The following is a 21,791-nucleotide window of genomic DNA, read 5'->3' as shown; positions in this document are numbered from 1 at the left end:
CTGTTCCAAAAATCTGTCAGACACCTGTGGGGCGTAAATGCTCACTGTACCCCTTATTACATTACATGAGGGGTGTAGTTTCCAAAATGGGGTCACATATGGGGGGGGTCCATTGTTCTGGTACCATGGGGGCTTTGTAAACACAAGTGGCCTTCAATTCCGGAAAAATTTTCTCTTCAAAATCCTAATGGCGCTCCTCCTCTACTGAGCATTGTAGTGCACCCATAGAGCACTTTACATCCACATATGGGGTATGCTCTTACTCAGAAGAAATTGGGTTACAAATTTTGGGGGGCTTTTTTTATTTTCCCTTGTGAAAATGAAAAATTTAGGGTGACACCAGCATTTTAGTGAGAAAATTTTTTTTTTTCACTTTCCCATCCAACTTTAATGAAAATTTGTCAAACACCTGTGGGGTGTTCAGGCTCACTATACCCCTTGTTACGTTCCGTGAGGGGTGTCGTTTCCAAAATGGGGTCACATGTCTGTATTTATTGTTTTGTGTTTATGTCAGAACCACTGTAAAATCAGCCACCCCTGTGCAAATCACCAATTTAGGCCTCAAATGTACATGGTGCGCTCTCACTCCTGAGCCTTGTTGTGCGTCCGCAGAGCATTTTACACCCACATATGGGGTATCTCCGTACTCAGGAGAAATTGCGTTACAAACTTTGGGGGTCTTTTTTTCCTTTTACCTCCCGTGAAAATAAAAAGTAAAGGACAAAATAAAAAAAATTTTTTTACACTAACAGGCTGGTGTAGACCCCAACTTTTCTTTTTCATAAGGGGTAAAAGGAAAAAAAGCCCCCAAAATTAGTAACGCAATTTCTCCCGAGTACGGAGATACCACATATGTGGCACTAAACTGTTTCCTTGAAATACGACAGGGCTCCGAAGTGAGAGAGCGCCATGCGCATTTGAGCACTAAATTAGGGATTGCACAGGGGTGGACATAGGGGTATTCTACGCCAGTGATTCCCAAACAGGGTGCCTCCAGCTGTTGATAAACTCCCAGCATGCCTGGACAGTCAGTGGCTGTCCGGAAATGCTGGGAGTAGTTGTTTTGCAACAGCTGGAGGCTCTGTTTTGGAAACACTGCCGTACAATACGTTTTTTATTTTTTATTAGGGGGACAGTGTAAGGGGGTGTATATGTTGTGTTTTACTCTTTATTATGTGTAAGTGTAGTGTAGTGTTTTTAGGGTACATTCACACTGGCGGGTTTACAGTGAATTTACCGCTAGGAGTTTGCGCTGCGGTGAAAAATTTGCCACAGCCCAAACTTGAAGCAGAAAACTTACTGTAAACCCGCCAGTGTGAATGTACCCTGTACGTTCACATGGGGGGGGCAAACCTCCAGCTGTTTCAAAACTACAACTCCTAGCATGTACTGACAGACCGTGCATTCTGGGAGTTGTACTTTTGCAACAGCTGAAGGCACACTGGTTGGAAAACCTTCAGTTAGGTTCTGTTACCTAACTCAGTATTTTCCAACCAGTGTGCCTCCAGCTGTTGCAAAACTTCAACTCCCAGCATGTACTAATCGCCGAAAGGCATGCTGGGAGATGTAGTTATGCAACAGCTGGAGGGATCGCAACTACAACTCCCAGCATGCAGAGACAGCTGTTTGCTGTTTAGGCTTGCTGGGAGTTGCAGTTTTGCAACATCTGTAGAGCTATAGTTTAGAGACCACTGCATAGTGGTCTCCAAACTGTGGACCTCCAGATGTTGCAAAACTACAACTCCCAGCATGCCCAAACAGCAAACTGCTGTCTGGGCATGCTGGGAGTTGTAGTTTTGCAAGATCTGGAGGTGCACAGTATAGAGATCACTTTGCAGTGGTCTCAAACTGTAGACCTCCAGCTGTTGCAAAACTGCAACTCCCAGCAAGCCTAAACAGCTCTCTGGGCATGCTGAGAGTTGTAGTTTTGCAACAATTGTATTATAAGTGATAGCCAGCATGGATTTACTAAGGATAGAAGTTGTCAAACCAATCTAATTTGCTTTTATGAAGAGGTGAGTAGAAGCCTTGACAGAGGAATGGCTGTGGATATAGTGTTTCTGGATTTTGCTAAAGCATTTGATACTGTCCCTCATAGACGTCTGACAGGTAAGTTAAGGTCTTTGGGTTTGGAAATTTTAGTTTGTAACTGGATTGAACACTGGCTCATGGATCGTACCCAGAGAGTGGTGGTCAATGATTCGTACTCTGATTGGTCCCCGGTTATTAGTGGTGTACCCCAAGGTTCAGTACTGGGACCGCTGTTGTTTAATTTATTTATCAATGATATAGAGGATGGTATTAACAGCTCTGTTTCTATCTTTGCAGATGACACCAAGCTTTGTAGCACGGTACAGTCTATAGAGGATGTGCATAAGTTACAAGATGACTTGGATAGACTAAGTGTCTGGGCATCCACTTGGCAAATGAGGTTCAATGTGGATAAATGTAAAGTTATGCATCTGGGTACTAATAACCTGCATGCATCGTATGTCTTAGGGGGGATTAAACTGGCAGAGTCACTGGTAGAGAAGGATCTGGGTGTACTTGTAGATCAAAGACTACAGAATAGCATGCAATGTCAGGCTGCTGCTTCCAAAGCCGGCAGGATATTGTCATGTATCAAAAGAGGCATGGACTCAAGGGACAGGGACATAATACTCCCCCTTTATAAAGCATTGGTACGGCCTCACCTGGAATATGCTGTTCAGTTTTGGTCACCTGTCCATAAAAGGGACACTGCGGAGTTGGAAAGGGTGCAGAGACGCGCGACTAAACTAATATGGGGCTTGGAACATCTTAGCTATGAGGAGCGATTAAAGGAGTTACAATTGTTTAGTCTTGAGAAGAGACGTTTAAGGGGGGATATGATAAACGTATATAAGTATATTAATGGCCCATACAAAAAATATGGAGAAAAACTGTTCCAGGTTAAACCCCCCCAAAGGACGAGGGGGCACTCCCTCCGTCTGGAGAAAAAAAAGTTTAGTCTCAAGGGGCGACACGCCTTCTTTACCGTGAGGACTGTGAATTTATGGAACGGTCTACCTCAGGAACTGGTCACAGCAGGAACAATTAACAGCTTTAAAACAGGATTAGATACATTCCTGGAACAAAATAAGATTAATGCTTATGAAGAAATATAAAATCTCATCCCTTCCCCAATATCGCGCCACACCCCTACCCCTTAATTCCCTGGTTGAACTTGATGGACATATGTCTTTTTTCGACCGTACTAACTATGTAACTATGTAACTATGTAACTATGTAACATCTGGAGGGTTACAGTTTAGAGACCACTATAGTGGTCTCAGACTGTAGCCCTCCAGATGTTGCTAAGTAACTCACCGGCTTCCGTTGGATCCAGGGAGCTGCGTCGCGGTCCTCTTCTTCCGCCGATCGTCGCCCGCTGCCGCCGCTGATGGTCGCCGCTGCCGTCGCCGATGGGTAAGTGGATCTTCGGCGCCGGTCCCTGTCGGTTTCCCCGTTCTGCCCCGCCTATTGTGGGAGGGCAGGACGGGGAAACCGAAAGTAAACCCCTCCGCCCCTGATCTGCTATTGGTGGTCGCGTCTAGACCACCAATAGCAGAGATAGGAGGGGTGGCAACTCTGCCACCTCACTCCTATCGCTACAGGGGGATCGTGGGTGTCTAGGACACCCGCGATCCCCCTTCTATTCCGGGTCACCATAGACCCGTATGACCCGGAATCGGCGCAAATCGCAAGTGTGAATTCACTTGCGATTTGCGCCGATCGCCGACATGGGGGGTCTAATGACCCCCCCTGGGCATTTGCGCGGGGTGCCTGCTGATAGATATCAGCAGTCACCCCGGCGCGATCCCCGCTGATAGATATCAGCAGTCACCCCGGCGCGATCCCCGCCCGGCGCGCGGCGGGGACCGAAATTCCCACGGGCGTACAGGTACGCCCTTGGTCCTTAAGTACCAGGGAGCAAAGGCGTACCTGTACGCCCTTGGTCCTTAAGGGGTTAAAATAGTGTATTTTTGGTCGCATTTTATATCATGAAAAAATTATTAAAACGCGAGCAAAAAGTCCGATCAATACAAAAATGGTACCACAAAAAACTTCAGATCACGGCAGAAAAAATTTGCCCTTAAATCGCCCCGTATGCGGAAAAATAAAGTTATAGGGGTCAAAAGATGACAATTTTAAATTCATTTTCGTGCATGTAGTTAGGATTTTTTCCAGAAGTAAGACAAAATGAATCCTATATAAGTAGGGTATCATTTTACTCGTATGGATCTACAGAATAAAGAAAAGCTGTCCCTTTTACCGAAAAATGCACTGCATAGAAACGGAAGCCCCCAAAAGTTACAAAGTTGCATTTTTTTTTTCTATTTTGCCATGGATTTATTTTTGTAAAAATAAGCCATAATATGGAATTCTAGGTGCAAAATTGAAAGGGTTATGATTTTTAAAAGGTAAGGAGGAATAAACGAAAGTGCAAAAAACTGAAAAACCCTCAGTCCTTAAAGAGGCACTGTCATTGTTAAAAACTTTTCATATTTTGCAGGACTCATTATAATGACATTTCACAATATACACCTTTTAAATTTTTTTTACATTTTCACCTGAAATTCAAGCTCAAAATAGCCATCACTAGGGGTCGCCTTGTCTTTTAGCCAGACAGACTAGTCTAAATTTTACAGCATACTGGATACCTGCTGTAAAGCATACCGGTATCCAGTATAGGAGATTTCTATTGTGTATGCAAAACTACAGATAAAGGATGTGTGGACATGCTGGCAGCTGTAGTTTTAAAACAGCTGGAGGCAACACTGCTCTAACACAGTTATTTACAAACATTGCAGCTTCAGTTGTTACTAAACTACAACTCCCAGCATGCTGAAATAGTCATAGCTTTCTCGGACTCCTGAATGACAAAGAAGTTGATCAGACATTCAGGAGTCTGTGAAAGATTAATAACGCACATAGTGACAGCTATGCTGATTAGCATCCAGCTTTACTAGGAGAAGATAAAACAGAACATGTATTCATAAAAATGCTGTACTTTTATCTAACTAGTTTATAACTTCATATCTTCACCATCCCTGGGGGCAGGAGCATCCCCCGGGGATGGTGAGGACAACAATTTTACCCTATATAACGCTTTGCCAAGCATTATATAGGGTAAAATCTGATGATTGGTTCCCTTTAACGACATGCGCCGTAAATGTACGGCGCTGCATAGAGTGTCACTTAGCGCACAGCGCCATACATTTACGGCACGGCTGTGATGCGAGCACAGGAGATGCGCTCGCTTCATTCCCGGCGGGTTCCGGAGGCTGTCAGTGATCGTGCTGATGTCTGCCATTAACCCCTCAGATGCCGTGATCAATACAGATCACGGCATATATAATGGCTGATCTGATCGCCCGCGGCACTGCCGCGGGGATCAGATCAGCCAAGATGGCGGATGGAGGTCCCCTCACCTGCCTCCGTCCGTTTCCTGGGGTCTTCTAGCAGACCAGCGTAGAAGATCGCCGATAATACTGATCAGTGCTACGCCCAAACATAGCACTGAACAGTATTAGCAATCTAATGATTGCTATAAGTAGTCCCCTATGGGGACAAAAAACTGTAAAATAAATGTTTTAAATCACCCCTTTTCCCCATATTAATACAAAAAAAGCGTTAAGAAAACGATAAATAATAAACATATTTGGTATCTCCGCGTGCGTAAATGTCCGAACTATAAATATATAATGTTAATGATCCCGAACAGCGTTAACTAAAAAAAAAAAGTGAAAAATTTCAGCTTTTTTGTCACCTCAAACTGCAAATTTTTTTTTATAAAAAACGATCAAAAAGTCATATATACGCAAAACAAACTACAGATCATGGCGCAAATAATGAGCCCTCACACGTCCCTGAATATGGAAAAATAAGAAAGTTAGAGGTGGTCAAAATAGGGCAATTTGAAACGTACTGATTTACTAAAAAAAAGTTTGAGATTTTTTAACAGTGGTACAATAATAGAAAAGTATATAACCATGGTTATCATTTTAATTGTGTTGACCAAGAGAATTAAGTGTACAGCGCGAAAACGACAAAGTACATCTGGTCACGCAAAAAACAAGCCCTCATATGGGTCTGAGAATGGAAATATAAGAGTTATGAATTTTAGAAGGCGAGGAGGAAAAAATTAAAATACTAAAATAAAATGTCCTTAAGGTCATAATGGGCTGTGTCCTTAAGGGGTTATAATAGGTTATCTTGTCTCTTTAATAGTCTGAAAGATGCTCATGATGTAAAAGTACAACCTAGTGCATTAAGTACCAAGGCACCAGTGTGTACATTTACATCCATTGGGGAAGATTAAAACCTGTGGAGAGGAAAGTTGACCAGTTGTCCATAGCAACCAATCAGATTGCTTCTTTCATTTTTAACTATGCCTCTGAAAAAAAAAAGCGATCTGATTGGTTTCTGTGGAGAACTGTTCAACTTTTCCTCTTCACAGGTTTTGATTAATGTCCCCATTGTCCTTAAGCTGTTAATGAGTCAACAGTGGAGGCAGTCTGGTTTCAAAATTGACAACCAAGGTTTCTTCCCTATTCACTATTGCTTTCTATAAGGTAGTTTTGTGAACCATAGTTATTTTTACTTGGTAAATGTTCCTGTTATATTTGTATATTGTTTTAATGCAATTTTATATTGATGTTTTCTAGATATAAAAGAGTGTTTTCAGTGGGAACCCATGCCATAACAACATACAACCCAACCACCTTTGAAGTTACAAATCAGGTATAGAAACATAAATGTATGTATTTTTCTACAGCAACTGTCTAAGGCTGGGTCAACACCGTTTTCTCTGTCCAGGTAGCATTAATTTTAGTGGACTGAACTGAGTCAGCTAGTGATTCAGGCTGTATACACTAAAAGGATTTAATAGTGCAGAAGACTATGCTGTTGAGTACCTTTAAATCAGTGGAAATCAGTCGGAACAGAGTCACTAGGTGACTGGACTGTCAATATAGTCCCCCCTCCCCCAATAGGGAAATACATATGTGTGTAGATAGGTAGAGGTAGGTAGGTTTGTGTGTAGGTAGGTAGGTAGTACCATATTAATCACAGTCTGTCAGACATATATTAGACCCTGCAGATCATTACACTTTTACTACCTTCTGTCTTAAACAGATCATGTCTGCAGATCATTTGACTTCCTCTACTTGAATGTACCTTTTAGTTTTTTTTGTGTTGCAGTAAAATTGACCAATCCCAGATCACAGGATGTAAATTGTAATTTACCAATCAGCGCTTTTCCCTCCAGTCATTCGATGTCTGTGTAACACTGGAGCATGGTATAGCTGAACACGCTTCTGGTGCTATGTGCAGGAGGTTTTGACACCAGGAAGGACATGTGTTTGTGTTGGGTAGGGATGAGCAGGCGGTGTTGGTGTTTGGTAGGAATGGCTGAAGAAGTGTCACTGTTGTATTGGCGAGGCAGAGCAGACTAAGTATTTATTTACCAGACCTGATGTGACACTGGCGGCATCTTGCTTCACTGGGAAGTGAGCATACAGTCTTCTTTCCCAGGCACTTTTAAAGGGCCGCAGTGATGGTGCGTGATTGCACTTCAGAGAATGAGGAGGACCTAGAGGTGAGCTGCAAGCCACGCGGTGCCTAACAAAGTGCCACCTGCTCTCTCTATAACAACATATATTTGGTAAGGGAATTAAAAAGAAAATAAATTTAAAAAAACAAACTATTAGAGAGCTTAAATTGCTACATGGTAATGCATACGTTGAAAGATGCAGTTATATCATATTTAGTGACTGTTGCTGGCAGCCAGAATGATGTTTTAGGGAGCATTCACACCACGTTTGGCTGATACGGTCACCGCAACTCATTCATTTAAATGCGCCTACCGAGTCAGATAGTGGCTCATTTTTGCACCATATCCAGTTTTGTAGCCTGACTGAAAACTGTGGCATACCATAGTTTCAAAACCAGATACGGTGCAAAAATGAGCCGACCGGAGTCGCTGTCTGACTCTGGTCCGCGCATTTAAATTACTGAGTTGCGGTGCTGGGCCCAGCAGGGATACAGTAGCGACCATATCAGCCAAATGGGGTGTGAATGCACCCTTAGTTCTTCAGCCGCTAGTCTTTTTTTGGTGGGTCGTTGTACCATGTGGCAGTTTTTTCACTGTCTTCAGGGTAACACTCTGGGTCAGATGCTGAGTGCCCGGTCCAGAGTGTAAGGAGATGAGGAATGATGTACAGCATCACTACTCACCTCTCCCAGCTGTATAGTATACAGGGGGGCATATAGTGTACCTGTGTATACTATACAGGAGTCGGGAATCCTGTCACCAGACTGACAAGACTCCCTGCTCCTATAGCCCCTTTGGGCGGTATACAGTATATAAAGCTATCTATAGATAACTGTATAGAGTGTATACAGAAGACATCCACTTACCTCCCTTGCTCCTGTCCCGGCCGGGTCAGTGTAGCTCCGCCCCTAGTGATGACTTCATTAGGGGCGGAGCTACACACGGGAGCCAGGCTGGTAAGTTTGAGGCTCTGTTCACATTGTCCGTTTTGTATAATGTGAACTGACCCTTCTGGCAGTGTCCTCCCCAGACAGGGAGACTCCAGCTGTTGCTAAACTACAACTCCCAGCATGCCCAGACAGCCAAAGGCGGTCAGGGCATGCTGTGAGTTGTAGTCTTGCAACAATTGGAGGCTCCCTGTTTGCTAAGACATTGCCATATGGGCGCTCTCCCCAGTGGAGAGTGCTAAAAATGTCTAGTAACTAATTTTTAGTTTTTTCTTCTTGTTTCAGATCAGTGTATGCAGAGGATTACGGCGGATTTGGAGGACTACTGAGGATGAACTGTATTTTTTTTCCCTTTTAATAAAATGGTTAACTAGGGCTGCGGGGAAGTGTTTTTTATTTTTATTTTATGAAATAATTTTTCCAATGTGTAATTTTTTTTTTAATTGGAATTTTCAGGCTTAGTAATGGAATCGGTCTAATAGACGGAATCCATTACTAAGCCGTGCTTAGCGTTAGCCCAAAAAACAGCTAGCTCTAACCCCCAATTATTACCCCGGTGCCCACCGCCACAGGGGTGCTGGGAAGGGCCAGTAGCAACAGGCCCAGAGTGTCAAAAATGGCGCTCCTGGGCCTAGGCGGTAACAGGCTGGCTTTATTTAGGCTGAGCAGGGCCAGTAACAATGGTCCTCCCCCACCCTGGTAATGTCAGGCTGTTGCTGCTTGGTTGGTTTCTGTCTGAGAATAAAAAGACAGGGAACCCTATGTGTTTTATTTATTTATTTATAAAAATAAAAAAAATGCATAGGGTTCCCAGTCTTTTTATTCTCAGCCAGATACCAACCAAGCAGCAACAGCCTGACGTTACCAGGGTGAATGAGGATCATTGTTAATGGCCCTCCCCAGCCTAAATAATGCCAGCCTGTTACCGCCTAGGCCCAGGAGCGCCATTTTTGACCCTCCGGGCCTGTTGGTACCGGCTCTTACCGCCACCCCTGTGGTGGTGGGTACCAGGGTAATAATTGGGGGTTAGTGCTAGCTGTTTCTGGGGCTAACTCTAAGCCCCGGCTTAGTAATGGATTCTGTCTTAGACAGCTTCCACTACTAAGCCTGTAAATTCAATTAAAAAAAAAGACACATTGGAATCATTATTTTATTTTAAAAAGCACTCCCCAACAGCCCTCGTTAACTATTTTATTAAAAGGGAAAAAAATCCAGTTCATCTGTGGTAGTCCTCCGAATCCGCCATAATCCTCTGCATACACGGATCTGAAAGGAGAAGAAGAAGAAAAAAAACACAAAATATTGGTTAGTACATTTTTGGCGCTGTCCGCTGGGGAGAGCGCCCATATTGGATTGTCTTCCCAAACAGTGAGCCACCAATTATTGCAAAACTACAACTCCCAGCATGCTGGGAGTTGTAGTTTAGCAACAGCTGGAGTCTCCCTATCTGGGAAGACACTGCCAGAAGGGTCTGTTCACATTATACAAAACGTACAATGTGAGCAGACCCTCACACCCATAACAGCCTGGCTCCCGTCTGTAGCTCCACCCCCTAATAAAGTCATCACTAGGGCGGAGCTACATGGACCCAGCCGAGACTGGAGGCAAGTAAGCGGACTTCGTCTTCTGTATACACTATATACAGCTATCTATAGATAGCTGTATATAGTGTATACCGCCCAAAGGGTTAACCTACACTGTCCAGCAGTGTAAGTTAACTCTTTCCTTGCTGGGCTGGCGCATAGCGCACAGCTCAGCATGGGTTAAAGTGAGCCAGCAATGTGTATACTGTATATACATTGCAGGCTCACTGTAAGTTCTTGCTGGACAGTAGATATAGGACATATATCTACTGCTCAGCATCAGCTGTTCTCCCAGCTCTGTAGCCATGAGCACAGCTGAGTCACGAAATTCACACCAGGACACAACAATCATTGTCAACCACAGCACCTTGTATGATGTCAATAAAACATCCTTAGAGCTCCTATGTAGAAGATATACATAAGGCATTTTTGTGATTTTACAGGAAAATGTCTTTATTTATAACCTTAAATTATTTTATTCCATGTTAATATACTGCTATTTCCCCAAAAAAACTAATTTTTTGTAATCACAGGGGCACGTCACGACCCATGCCCGAAGCGGGGGGCGCCATGTCCCCTCCATATAGCTCTATGGGAGAGCAGTTCGGCAATCTTCAGCTAACCCATAGAGCTATATAGAGGGGCGTGGCAACCCCCTGCTTCGGGCGGGGGTCGCGACGTGCCCCTGTGATGGAGATCCGGGGCTCCAAACAGCAGATTATGGGGGACCCCTGTGCTTGGACCCCCCCGCAATCTAAAAATTATCCCCCTTCCTTCGGATAGGCGATACGTTTTTCTTTTTTTCATGATACTTATCCTTTTAAGATGTATTTTCTAATGGTTTAAGTGGCTAAGTAAAAACTGCTCAAACTAGTCCAATGCTTATTGTGAGATTTGTGTCTCAGTGGCCTTATGGAGACCTTTGCAGCATCAGTCCTGTGGGCAAAGGGCAAGGATCAGAATTTGCCCTCACATTTCGGAAGGGCAGTGGAAAGAAATCAGAAACTTTAAAGTTTTCTACAGAGCACAGAACAGAACTTCTGACAGAAGCCCTGGTAAGATATATTACCTTAAGCCCTATTTTTCGACAGATCACCTGTGCTGGAGAGCAGATGATTTCCTTGTTTGTTTTTGGACATTCACATTTTACATTTCTTCACTAGTTCCATGCTTTGAATGTTTTTTGGGGTTCCTTTGCTTATATAATGCCTTGTAAACACTATGTAACTGTATAAATTTTTTTTTATTTTTTTTCCTATAGCGATTCAGGACAGACTTTGCTGAAGGCAAGATTACTGGAAGGGCAAGTATACCATAAATTAACATGATGGCTAATAGCACTAAGATTGTCACAGTGGCCGTAATACACCAGGAATTCTTCATCACATGAAGGGTTTTTTCATTGGCATTGGAAAGTGTGAGGTGGAAGCAAGAGTGCATATTTAAAATACTATAAGAAACAATAAAAGTGATTACTACAAATGTGGATAAAAGCTAAATATCTTTAAAAATACAAAAGGTCATTGATTTTTTTTTTTGCTCTACTTGCAGCTTTAGAAGTCAAGGTGACAGGCTTATCAATGTATTTCTGACAATTTTCCTATGCACATACATTGAAATGACATTTGGGTAGAATACCAAATTTATAAAGATGCTGCACCACTTTATTCCTACTAATCTAGGTTTGTTGGAAAACATTGGGGGCGCTGCAGAGTCACGCCAAGCACTGCTTCTTTATGAAAAATCGCCAATACTTCTTTAACTAGAAAAGTATATAGAAACAACAACATATCTTTAGCAAGAAGGTGTGTCAAGATGTGGCACTTGAGAAGTTTGGCCCCACTGCCTTGACACTTGCCAAAGAAATATGAAAGCAACTTTGACAAGTTCCAATTTGCTTATGTTTTGCTATACACATGTTTATTCCCTTTGTGTGTATTGGAAATAAACCAAAATAGAGAGGAAAAAAAGAAATGGGAAAAATAAAAAGGTTGGGGGGCTCATACTATATAATATATACCAAGGAATTAGTGATACACATACCCTACGTGCCAATAGATATAATACAATAAAAAGAGGAAACAGACAGACCTCTAGGTATATACAGGTGATGAAATGGATTTCTGTGCAAATATGGGCTAGGTAAAGTGAGTGCAAATGTGGTGTGGAAAAATTGATATAAAATATATATTTTTTTATTATATTTTTTTTATTATATCATCAAACAAGCAGAGGAGCGATGTGGAGTCAGCAACTACTTGTGTAGCATGGGAGACTGTGGGTTAGATGCAGATATGGAGGCTGAATATGAATTGCTAATTGGGTGTGCTCTTCTCGTAAGTCCAAAGACTACGGGTCCTGCATAAATGTCTCAGGATCCTGGATATGCAGTATACGACAGAGAATGAGAATGGGCGGCCACTCACCGATTATGATGCATAAAATCTTCAATGCTTTATTTTCGTCTTGATAAAATCATGGCCATGCTGGCGTGTTGGGGAGGGGGAGGATGTGGGAGGACGGTTGTAGCTACTACGCACACACCTGGCGCTTCGTTAGGCTTGTCCCAAAATTCTGAGCGGTGGGTGAAATACCCTCCTTCTCAGGAAGATCTGGCTAGGGGAGAAAAAGAAAACCTGAACCGGCAAGGTAAGTTGCATTTACATATGAAAAAAAGGGTGTTAGAAAAAACATAGAAAATAGCTGTGCAATATAGTGACTAATAAAAGTCATTAGAAAAAATAGTTAGAAAAAAATGTAAATAATAATATAATTATCGAATAAAGACGCTAAGGTCATTTTTATCGTTAAGTCCGAGTGGACCCTTGGCCCGGGTTTTAATTATTAATGTTGCTTCTAGTCGGCGTAACATCGTCTCTTTGTCAAGCCCTTGTGGAGCGGTATTGACTCGTTGTATCCCGGTGATTTTTAGTTCATTTAATATTTCCTTGATTCGTTTCTTTTATATGTTTAATTAGACGAGGTGCTCCTAGTCCAGTTTTGATAGAATGTATATGTTCTCTTAATCTGATTTGCATCGGACGGATGGTAGATCCTATATAAAAGTGTTTACAAGTACACATTATACAATAAACCACGTATTTGGTTCTGCAGTTTAAACCATTAATATTGGAGGAGAAACGATAATGATTAAAGGAAATCTGTCATCAGAATCACCCGCATTAAACCTGTTACACAGGCTTGTAGTGCGGGTGATCCTGATTAAAACGCTTCTTACCTCATTAAAAATGGGTCAGCGGTTCGTTAGATATCTTGATCTTTAGTTTTATGTTATTCCCTGGCTTGGGGCTCAGTGGGAGGTCCGCATCAGCGCGTACTCGGCTATATGTCATTTTAGCCGGGGCGGAGCGGCCGCCCGGCTCATGAATATTCATGAATGTATCATCGCAGTCTAACTCCTTGTTTTTGGTCACGTGGGGAGCGCCGCGCATGCGCCGCATTCCGTACACCCGGAAGCGGCGTTCTCCCCCCAGCTTCACTCGAGCAGAGGCCCAATACAAGTAAGAAGACGGCCTGGATGAGCGAAAAGCCAGGGGTGGGAGGAAGGGAGGGACGGAGGGTGTTTTTATGCACAAACTGATGGCACATTCAGGATATATATAGATATATATGTGTGCATATATTCATGCGTACATATATATAATATGTGTGTGCATATATTCATGTGTGTGTGTGTGTATATGTGTGTGTTTGCATATATTCATGTGTGCATACATATATATGTGCATATATTCATGTTTGCATACATATATATGTGTGTGTGTGTGTGTGTGCGCATATATTCATGTGTGCATACATATATATATGTATGCACACATGAATATATGCGCACACACACACACATATATATATATATACGCATGAATATATGAACACATATATATCTATATATATATATATATATATATATATATATATATATATATATAGATATATATATATCCTGCATGTGCCATCAGTTTGTGCATAAAAACATTTTCATTTTTTTAGGTCATAGAGTGCTTTTACTTCTTGTTGTTTGAGATTTTTCGGAGCTTCGGGATACATTGATGCAGTCAGATCTTTTAAAACTTGTTGTTGGAATATGTCAATACTAGAGCCTGGGGTAATTTGTGGGCAAAATTAAGATTTTGTTCCTCCTCTAAAAACAGCTACAGCCGTCCTCCCTCTCCCTACCCCCCCCCCCCCCCCCCCCCCCACCCCATGCCAGCATGGCCATGATTTTATCAAGACGAAAATAAAGCATTGAAGATTTTATGCATCATAATCGGTCGTATAATGTATACATATATATATATATATATATATATATATATATATATGTATATATATATATATATATTTAGTAAAAAATATATAATGTGAAAAAAATGTAAAAAAAAAATATAGTCAAAAAAAATAGAATGAATGGGTGATGTAAAATAGGTGAGTGGTGAATATGTGAGAGGTGAAGAGATATCAAAATGTATAATTTAAATATATAATTAGAAAAGGTGGTTTAAACAAGTATGTTCAAATTTATTAATATTAAAATATTTCATAACGTATAAGTCCAAGCAGGGCCCGTGCTGTGGACTGTAAGCATAAATATAACAATTAAAAGACAAGTAGATAGGAATAATAGTACAATAAAATCATTTATAGTTAATACTGCCACCTGTAAGTTGGTTGAAAAAGCCATTAATCGAATCCAAGGTATCAGTAGTTTTAGGCAGATAGTGGATAGTTCAATAGTTAGTAGTAAGTTTGTAACAAATGAGCACCGATATTGTAGCAAGTTTGAGACCAGTTTGAATCAAGAGGTTGGTGCTGTGCACCACTCACCGCACCGCTTGCAGGCTTCTCCGGGATGATCAGACCTCGCTGCTGGGGACTGGCACAGCTTTGCGGCCGGCCTGGATGTGGTGTCCGAGAGCTTGTCTAGATGGAATGTTGAACCCGGAGTGGTACAGATGACTGGCCGAAGATGGTTGATGGTGGAGGGGTAGCGCCGGTCCAGCGGTGAGTGTGTGCATACAGCTGCCTCGTGTAGAAGCACTGTAAACTGCGCTTCAAGGCAGTGGGTTCCAGCAGTTGCAAGTAACAGGAACGGCGTGTTCTTCAGGGTGGGCTGTGTAGGCAGGCTAAATGCATTTTGGGGTATCCCCTTCCTCAGTAGCAATGTAAAAAAGAAAATTGGACATAATGTCACACCAAACTCCAAAACTGGGCTGGACAAAATTATTGGCACTCTTTCAAAATTGTGGATGAATAAGATTGTTTCAAGCATGTGATTCTCCTTTAAATTCACCTGGGGCAAGTAACAAGTGTGGGCAATATAAAAATCACACCTGAAAGCAGATAAAAAGGAGAGAAGCTCACTTAGTTTTTGCATTGTGTGTCTGTGTGTGCAGACTAAGCATGGACAAAAGAAAGAGAAGAGAACTGTCTGAGGACTTGTAACCTTGAGATTGTTGATATTTTTCCACAATTTTGGTTCTCAAGTCCATCTCCAGAGATCTAGATTTGCCTTTGTCCACAGTGCGCAACATTATCAAGACGTTTGCAAACCATGGCACTGTAGCCCTGGGCGTGGACAGAAGAGATAAATTGATGAAAGGTGTCAATGCAGGATAGTCTGTATGGTGGATAAGCAGCCCCAATCAAGTTCCAAAGATATTCAAGCTGTCCTGTAGGCTCAGGGAGCATCAGTGTCAGCACAAACTATCCGTCGACATTTAAATGAAATGAAACAGTATGACAGGAGACCCAGGAAGACCTCACTGCTGACACAGTGACATAAAAAAGCAAGACTATATGTTGCCAAAGTGAACTTGAGTAAGCCAAAATCCTTCTAGGAAAATTTCTTGTGGACAGAGGAGACCAAGAAAGAGCTTTTTGGTAAAGCACATCATTCTACTGTTTACGGAAAATGGAATGAGGCCTACAAAGAAAAGAACACAGTACCTACAGGGAAATATGGTGGAGGTTCAATGATGTTTTTAGGGTAGTTTTGCTGCCTCTGGCACTGGGGTGCCTCGAATGTGTGCAAGGCATCATGAAATCTGAGTATTACCAACGGATTTTGGGTCGTACTGTACATCCCAGTGTCAGAAAGCTGGGTTTGCGTCAGAGATCTTGGGTCTTGCAGCTGGACAATGACCCCAAACATACATCAAAAAGTACCCAGAAATGTATGGCAACAAAGCGCTGGAGAATTCTGAAGTGGCCAGCAATGAGTCCAGATCTAAATTCAATTGAACACCTGTGGAGAGATCTTAAAATTGCTGTCAGGAAAAGACACCCTTCCAATAAGAGAGACCTGGATTAGTTTGCAAAGGAAGAGTGGGCCAACATTCCGGCTGAGAGGTGTAAGAAGCTTATTGATGGTTATAGGAAGCCACTGAATTCAGTTATTTTTTTTCCAAAGGGTATGCAACCAAATATTAAGTCAAAAGGGTACTCCGGTGCTTAGACATCTTATCCCCTATCCAAAGGATTGTGACGTCAAGGCACCGCCCTTGTGTGATGTCACGCTCCGCCCCCTCAATGCAAGCCTATGGGAGGGGGTGTGACAGCTGTGATCGGCCCCGTGATCGGCAGTAATCAGACCCGGAGCGAACACGCTCCGGGGACTGATTTTAAACTGGGTGCGGCGTGCAAGATCACGGGGGTCCCCAGCGATCAGGCATCTTATCAGGATAGGGGATAAGATGTCTAAGCGCCGGAGTACCCCTTTAAGGGTGCCAATAATTTTGTCCAGACCATTTTTGGAGTTTGGAGTGACATTATGTCCAATTTGCTTCATTTTCTTGAAAAATTTCAGGGGTGGCAACATTTACAGCCATGACTGTATACCCTTATATAATAGCCATCTATTGGTGTCTGCATCTCTTTGCAGCAAATGAAATCTGTCAGCTCCATACTAGGGCTGCACGATATATCGCAATTGCAATCGAATCACAATTTTTGCTTTTTGCAATATAGTGATACGGCCCCCCGGGAAAACTAGCGATTATCTGCACGGGCCTGCTCACGTGTGCTGCTGCGGGCGGGAGCCGGCCAGAGCAGGTAAGAACAAATTTAAATAGTAAAAGTCAGTGTTTCCTAACCAGGGTGCCTCCGTTGTTGCAAAACTACAACTCCCAGCATGCCTGGACCAGCAAAGGCTGTCCGGGCATGCTGGTAGTATTAGTTTCACAACAGCTGGAGGCACCCTGGTAGAAAAACACTGAGCTAAGTAAAAGGGTGCAGGGAGAAAAATAAATAAAATTTTCTGCTCACCTACTCCCGGTCCCTGCAGATGCTGTTTGTCTCCATGCGGTCCGGTGTCTCCTCTTTACCATAAAAGTAGTAGGACCTTTCCCTTTTCAGCCAATCACTGGCTGCAGCTGATGGGGAAAGGTCTTTGCTGATGGGGAAAGGTATTTTTGGCTGCAAACACACTGGACTTCCCGGATCCGGTGGGAGATATGAAAACCGCCAGGGAAACCCAGTGTATTGCTCAGTACGAAAAGCTACCTAGAGAATGTGAAAGGAGGAGGGATAATGTGACGGGGTGGGGGAATGTGATGGGGAGGGGGGGAAAGTGACGGTGATGGTGGAGGGGGGGGGGGAGAATGTGAGGGTGGAGGGGGGGGGAGAATGTGAAATGGGCGGTGGGCATAAAAGGGGTGCATAGTTGTAAAATGGAGGAGATTGGACATGAAATGGCAGATTTCACCATTTATTAGATCGCATCGCATATCGAAATCACAATATTTAGGCCTATAATCACAATCGCACATTTTCCCTATATCGTTCAGCCCTACTCCATACTAGGTTATAATTTTTTTTATTTTATGCTGAAGAGTGAAATTGGTGATGCTAAGCTCCAGCAGCTACCCCCTTCCTCTCCTACTCCTTTCTGCCCTGCATGATTGATGTACAGGGCTTGGCTTCCAAACCTGTATGTCAATCAGTCATAAAGGGCAGGATGGGGGAAGGAGAAGTTGTGAATAGTGACAAATATTTATATAGCTAGATAGCTATAGAAAATACATTTAATAAAGTGCTATACTAAAGCAACCAATTTCTAAAAAAATTTATTCTCATTTGTTCCTCTGAAAGTGTAAGTAATTTTGCTTCCTTTCTATTTCAGAGGTACAACTGCTACAAGCATCACTGGAGTGATAGCAGGAAACTAGTCACTCTGGAAGTGACTCCGGGGGGTATAGACCAAATTGATCCATCAAACAATCGTCTCCTCTGCTCCTATGACTATCGGAATATTGAAGGCTTTGCAGAACTGTCCGATTACCAAGGAGGGTTCTGTATCTTGTATGGAGGTTTTAGTCGATTGGTAAGTATTGCTGGCAGTTTTTTTACTTTAATGGCTAATGTAATGATAGCAATCCGCATACACTGTGGGAGGGGATGTCGAAGCATTTGCTTGAAACCTGCATTGCAAAACATGTGTGAGGGACAGGGTGGCAGCCTGAACTTATGAGGAAACAGGTAGTGAATTTCAGACTACCCCACACAACATGTATACTTATTGACAAAAAAAATGCACCCCCCTTATAGAAATTCAGATTGCTGCAAAATTCGGTATGCAGCTTTGTCTCTGGCTGATATGTAAGTGATATCAGGTGTGGCCTGATTAGAGACTGGGTCTTACCACAAGAGGGTGAATTGTTTTACCCGCTTCCCTATAAAAATCAGGCTCTCAGAGGATACTTTTGGCCAGTATACCTCTTGGTGAGAGAATGTTTACTGCTAGACATGCCTCTGACAGGAATGTCTCCACCAGATTGCAACAGTTCCTTGTCTTCCTGGTCACCAGATTTATCACCAACATAGCAGTTATAGTGAACTTGCTTTAGCAACCTACGTGTGTGCAGGGTCTACAGGCCCAGTTGCAACATTTGTGGGCAAATGTGCCATATGAAACAATTATATCTCTATGTCCTCTTGTGTTCAGTTTACATGGGGTACTAGAGCTTCCTTTCATTTGTACAGGTTTCCACAATAAACTTATCCTTTCATTCGAATATTCTAATTTCGCAATTAAGCATTGCGGCATTGAGGCAGTATTGAGGGCAATGAAATGGTGTTTTTCTCAGTCCTTTTTCCTAGGTGAGCTAGCAGAGATGCTCAACAGGTGCCTAATCAACACAGAACAGCAGGAAGGGCAGATATTTAAGAGTCTAGCAAGTGTAGACTGGTCACTCTCCACAGAAGACAGCAAGGTAGCTGTGTGGGAGAGGCAGGGCCCTCGCAAGGAGCACACAGCCAGGCGCTGTGAGTGACCCACAACAGGGAAGTGGACTGTGACAACTTGTGGTAACACGGGTAAAGTGTTCATTCCCCAGTATGACCTGACAAGGGTCTGGGAAGAAAAGGCAAGTGAAAAGGCAAGGCAGGGAAAAGCCCTCCACCTGATAGTCGAGGAGCCAGACTTGCATAAAGAATTGTTATTTGCCTGCTGAATTAAGTAGAAATGTGTTCTGTGGCTGTGTCAAAGACGATCCCAGAGCTAATCCCAGAGGGAAATCCCTACAATATATAAAGTTTTATTAGATTAAAACAGCTTCTTGGTGCCTTTTTTTTTGTTAATAACTGTACATGGTTTAACTAAACTGCAGTCACTGGTCATGGTTGTGTTCTAGTGGGGCTCATCTAAACGGTAAATAAAATTTAAAAAAATGTAAGTGGTTTGTTGAAGGACATCACGGCTCTGAATGTTTAGAGCTTTGTAAGGCAAGTAGTTTTTTTTAATCTCCTCTTATTTACAACTTTTACAACTTCAAATCGATGACTGTGGATTTTACAATTTCATGTTTACAGAAAATCCGTTGTGTGAATGCCTCCGCTGTACTTACTGTGTTTAAGTATGTTGCTAAGTGTCAGAACAGCAATTCTCTTACTGTTGTTAATACAATTTTAGGCACCAGAGCCATATAAAACAACTGACCTTTCCACCCCCTATGACTGCTGTAATATTTAATGTGTTTGCTTTTCAGCACTTATTTGCTACGGAACAAAGAGATGAAATTATAAAAAGTGCTATAGAGCATGCTGGCAACTACATAGGAATTTCCCTTAGAACAAGAAAAGATCCTATAGAGTTTGAGCACTTTGTGAACCTCCGTTTGGGCAAATATAGCAATGATGAATCTATCACCTCACTAGCAGAATTCATTGTACAAAAGATATCTCCAAGGCATGCGGTAAGGTTTTTCTAAGGTTATATACACATATGTAACAAGTTTATTTATACTGGATAGCCACGAGTGGAGAATGAAAGGCTGCAGACAAATCTGACAGGCAGCTCCTCTGAAGGACTTCAGTGTGAATGGGACAAAGCCACCTACCCTGTATGCAGAAACATGAAGGCTGCAGAAGAAAATTTTGAGTTATATTTTTAAAAATGACAAATTACAAAATATTTTTTTTACACCATAATAATGACAAAGCAATAACAAAAATTGCCTTTAAAGTTGTCTTTAATATGAAGTTGGTTTGGTGAGGGGGAATTTTAGGGTATATTTACATGTTAGCATAGTTTTGACTTTAGTAAATATTCTAAGATCCCTTTACAAACTACACGTGATTAAATTCGCCAAAATGGGATGTGAAGATAACTTCTTTACAAATAACTATAAGGATACCTTTTGCCACAGGTCCCTGTTAGAAACTGATAGTAAATTTAAGACAATAGCTTACACTTGTTTATGAAATCCCTTGTCTATTTTAAGAGGAAGGCCCAAATTATTTGATAAGCAATAATGAAAGTGGATGACATATGTTGGTTTAGGTTCGTAGGCATTACTCAGAAAACAAATCCAAGGGTTAAGGGAAATAATGGTACAAGATCCCTATGATATTGATTCCTTTTGCTTTCTTCAAAAGAGCTTAATCAATTTTACATTGGATTCACAAGCTGTGTGCATTCATGCAATAAATGGGTAGATGGGGGCCGTTAAGAAATGTTATTTTGTTATGTTGCACTGATGCAGATGTATGTTAAGTTATATGATGTTGATGTCTGCATACTCCTCTGCACAAACTACTGCCATTCTAACAGTGCCTTCGTGGTGACGCGTTGACAGATGGAGAATGCCTGCTCAGCTTATCACTGGCTGCGATCCAAACATAGTATCCAAGTACCTTCTGATTCAGCTTTATTTTCTTTATATTGCTCTTTCTAATACCAGTTCAAACCAAAAGAAATATTGGCATTTGCTCTAGCATTATCGCCATTATTTTAATTTATTAAGGTTCAACACTTGGGAATAATCCAATAAACTGCATGACTCTTCATAATCTGTGCCAACAAGACGTAGAGTTATTTTCTACATTTCAGTATGACAGGCAGAGTTTAGAGAATATAAAGCTGAAAAATTATTTTTAAATTCATATTCTTTAATAAAATACTCTGTCCCTGATGCCTTCCTTTATCCTGAACCTTAGTGTCTGTCTTCACCTTCTGTATTACTGAGTGCCAACTGGTTCTTATAGCTGATAAAGGCTAAATGCATATTAGGCCATGAGATCCATAGAAAGTGTTAATAAATGTTTTAATTAATACACATATGTGATTGGATACTCCCTCCATTGTAATGATCCATATAAAGCATTAATTAAACCAAACTACATTGTTGGGGAAAAACTTGTATATGTATTTCAAAATAGTCATCCTCA

General features: G+C 42.0%; 1 protein-coding gene across 4 annotated transcripts in view; it reads left to right on the top strand.

Annotated features, from left to right (window-relative positions):
- The window catches only part of DNAJC13 (DnaJ heat shock protein family (Hsp40) member C13), a 244,401-nt gene that overhangs the window by 51,549 nt on the left and 171,061 nt on the right, over positions 1-21,791 (top strand). For all 4 annotated transcript variants that reach the window (XR_008844053.1, XM_056520651.1, XM_056520650.1 and 1 more), the window contains exons 3-7: positions 6,690-6,765; positions 11,012-11,161; positions 11,368-11,409; positions 18,247-18,447; positions 20,111-20,317. Coding sequence is in view for 3 of the 4 variants with exons in the window: in XM_056520651.1 (XP_056376626.1) it covers positions 6,690-6,765; positions 11,012-11,161; positions 11,368-11,409; positions 18,247-18,447; positions 20,111-20,317 (676 nt within the window). In the remaining variant the exon portion in view is untranslated. The remainder of the gene's footprint in view (positions 1-6,689; positions 6,766-11,011; positions 11,162-11,367; positions 11,410-18,246; positions 18,448-20,110; positions 20,318-21,791) is intronic.

Source organism: Hyla sarda, chromosome 5, assembly GCF_029499605.1.
Source record: "Hyla sarda isolate aHylSar1 chromosome 5, aHylSar1.hap1, whole genome shotgun sequence".
Classification (NCBI taxonomy): domain Eukaryota; kingdom Metazoa; phylum Chordata; class Amphibia; order Anura; family Hylidae; genus Hyla; species Hyla sarda.
Note: the sequence above shows the minus strand (reverse complement) of the source record. Positions and strands in the feature narration are given on the sequence as shown.